The sequence below is a fragment of the Mandrillus leucophaeus genome, unplaced genomic scaffold (genome assembly GCF_000951045.1).
Source record: "Mandrillus leucophaeus isolate KB7577 unplaced genomic scaffold, Mleu.le_1.0 Scaffold12, whole genome shotgun sequence".
Classification (NCBI taxonomy): Eukaryota; Metazoa; Chordata; class Mammalia; order Primates; family Cercopithecidae; genus Mandrillus; species Mandrillus leucophaeus.
This window is the reverse complement of record NW_012100320.1, coordinates 2018942-2021370: the sequence shown is the minus strand read 5'-3', so window position 1 is coordinate 2021370 and position 2429 is coordinate 2018942. Positions and strand designations below refer to the sequence as shown.

The window sequence follows — 2429 nt, the reverse complement described above, 5'->3', positions numbered from 1 at the left end:
ATTTTGTTACTGGCATCCATTACACCCACGAACACCAGAGGGCTTAAGATACACTTTTTTTTTTTTTTTCTTCGAGAGAAGTCTCGCTTTTCTCCCCCAGGCTTGAGTGCAATGGCTCGATCTCTGCTCACTGCAACCTCTGCCTCCCGAGTTCAAACGATTCTCCTGCCTCTGCCTTCCAAGTAGCTGGGATTAAGGTCCCTGCCACCACGCCTGGCTAATTTTTGTACTTCTTAGTAGAGACGGGGTTTGCCCATGTTGGCCAGGCTGGTCTCGAACTCCTGGCCTCAGGTGATCCGCCCGCCTCGGCCTCCGAAAGTGCTGGGATTACAGGCGTGAGCCACCGGGCCGGGCCAAGATACACTTTTAAGGATGACGATCTCCATTATGTCACCACTGTACACATTAGACACAGGAAAAGTTCTCCTGTTCTAAGTTGTCTTTGGAGGCCATTAGAAGAAATATTCGTTCGAAGGTGGGAAGCTGTGCTGGGCGGGACTGAGTTCCTTAGGAGACGAGAAAGCCAAAAAGCCTTCCCCATGCCATGCCTGACGACCTTACTGGCTTCCCCTGACGTCCCTTTTCACAGCAGCTGAAACCCACTTCCTGTCCGATCAGGAAGTAAGAAAGATTTTGGCTGTTAGCGGCTCCCGCGGAGAAATAACTGTAAAGAGTCCCCGTGCTGGAAACCTCCTCCAACACTAGAACTCAAGATCTCCTTTCCCCTACCTCTTCGGGATTCATCTTTAACTTATCATGGATACTGAGTGAGATAGTCGCGGTTAACAGACCGTTACATCCACGTCTACCCGGCAGACACTACAAGACCCAGAATACAGTTCGCTGCCTTCCGAAGAAAATAGCTCACGCATCCCAGCATGCAATGCGCTAACGAGGCCGCGAAGATTGTTTTTGTCCCGCCGAAACCGAGCAAAGCACGCTGGAACTTGTAGTCCTTGAGGCCCCTTCCTTAGGTCCTTCAAGCTACTCCGTCCGGCCCCGCCTATTCTCTGCTCTCCTGAACCTTTAGGCTCATCTCGGCCCATTTGAAGACCAGGAAGTTGATCAATCCCGAGGCTGCTGAGAGACGGTGGCGCGAGTGGGACAATCGCCAGGGATGGCTGAGCGTGAGGATGCAGCGGGTGTCCGGGCTGCTCTCCTGGACGCTGAGCAGAGTCCTGTGGCTCTCGGGCCTCTCTGAGCCGGGAGCTGCCCGGCAGCCCCGGATCATGGAAGAGAAAGCGCTAGAGGTTTATGGTAATTAATTTTACCCGGCTCAGCATTTGGCGTTATAGGTGCAGGCCAGAGCTGAGGGGTGCGGGGATGATGGCCTCACCTGAGGGCTGGGAGGGGAGACCAGTTTTTTTTTTTTTTTCCTGGCCAGATCTTGTCCGGGGCGTAGCAGGCACTTTCTTCGGGGTCCTAAGTCACGGGGGAGTGCGGGTCTTTCTGGGAACTGGACTCTGAAAGTAAACCTGGGGCAAGCCGACTCCGGAGGTCTTAAGAGCTTCAGTCTCCACGTGTGGCCTACGTCTTAGTGACCATTCCAAGACTTGTGGGAAGAGCACAAGTCTAGGGTGCTTGGTTAGGAAGCAAAACTGGCCTGATTGCACTACTAGAGCCTCGTTCTCTGGCTCCTGGACACACACTTTTGCTACCGCTGAGGGCACTTATAGGTGACAGTCGAGTTGGGGACTGGCCCAAGGTCACAGCCTCTCTCTCCGGCAAAGTCAGTAAGCAGAGGTCCCCGAAAGAAGAGAACGAGATTGGCTTCTTGTAGCGAGGCCTTGTATACACACACATCACACACATACACACTCTTACATATTGTATATTAAATATTTTCTGTTTAACCCTTGGGGCCATCTTTATTGTACAAACAAGGAAACGAAGGTTTAAAGAACTACCTGGAGGTCACACTGCCAGTAAGGAGCAGCGCAAAAAAGCCAAGACTGTGCCTTCTGGCTCTAAACTTAATGCACTTTCCACCATTTCACGATTGACTTACAACTGTTTTTTGTTTTTTAAATTATGTTGTATTGTTTTTGAAAACCGAAAAGACTGGATATAATATTGAGAGATCTAAACATAGAATACAAATATAATTCAAGTAAGGATTATAGGCCAGTAGAAGGACGCCAGGGTTAGGGAATACTTTGGGAGCTAATCTGGTTGACCTCTCTTAATGGAGGCAGGACTTACCTAATCAACCCCCAGGCAGATGATAATTATGAGTGAAATGATCTCCACAAAGCAGACAGACCACATCCCTGTCGTGCCAGATCTCTGTCCACATAATCTAGGGATGGTAGGGCAGTGGAGATATAACTTTGGAAGAGAGTGACTCTAGTCTTCAAACTGATACTGAAGGAAACCTATTTATGCAAAAATAGAGTATGTAATAGAAGGCCGTAGACTGAAAAAGAGAT

The 2429-nt window shown here is 49.7% G+C and overlaps 1 protein-coding gene across 2 annotated transcripts in view; it reads left to right on the top strand.

The window, feature by feature from the left end:
* The first annotated feature begins 896 nt into the window (after nt 1–896).
* The window catches only part of FAM96A (family with sequence similarity 96, member A), a 32669-nt gene continuing 31136 nt past the window's right edge, over nt 897–2429 (top strand). For both annotated transcript variants that reach the window (XM_011967851.1, XM_011967844.1), the window contains exon 1: nt 897–1257. In XM_011967851.1, the coding sequence (XP_011823241.1) occupies nt 1134–1257 (124 nt within the window). In that variant the 5' untranslated portion in view covers nt 897–1133. The remainder of the gene's footprint in view (nt 1258–2429) is intronic.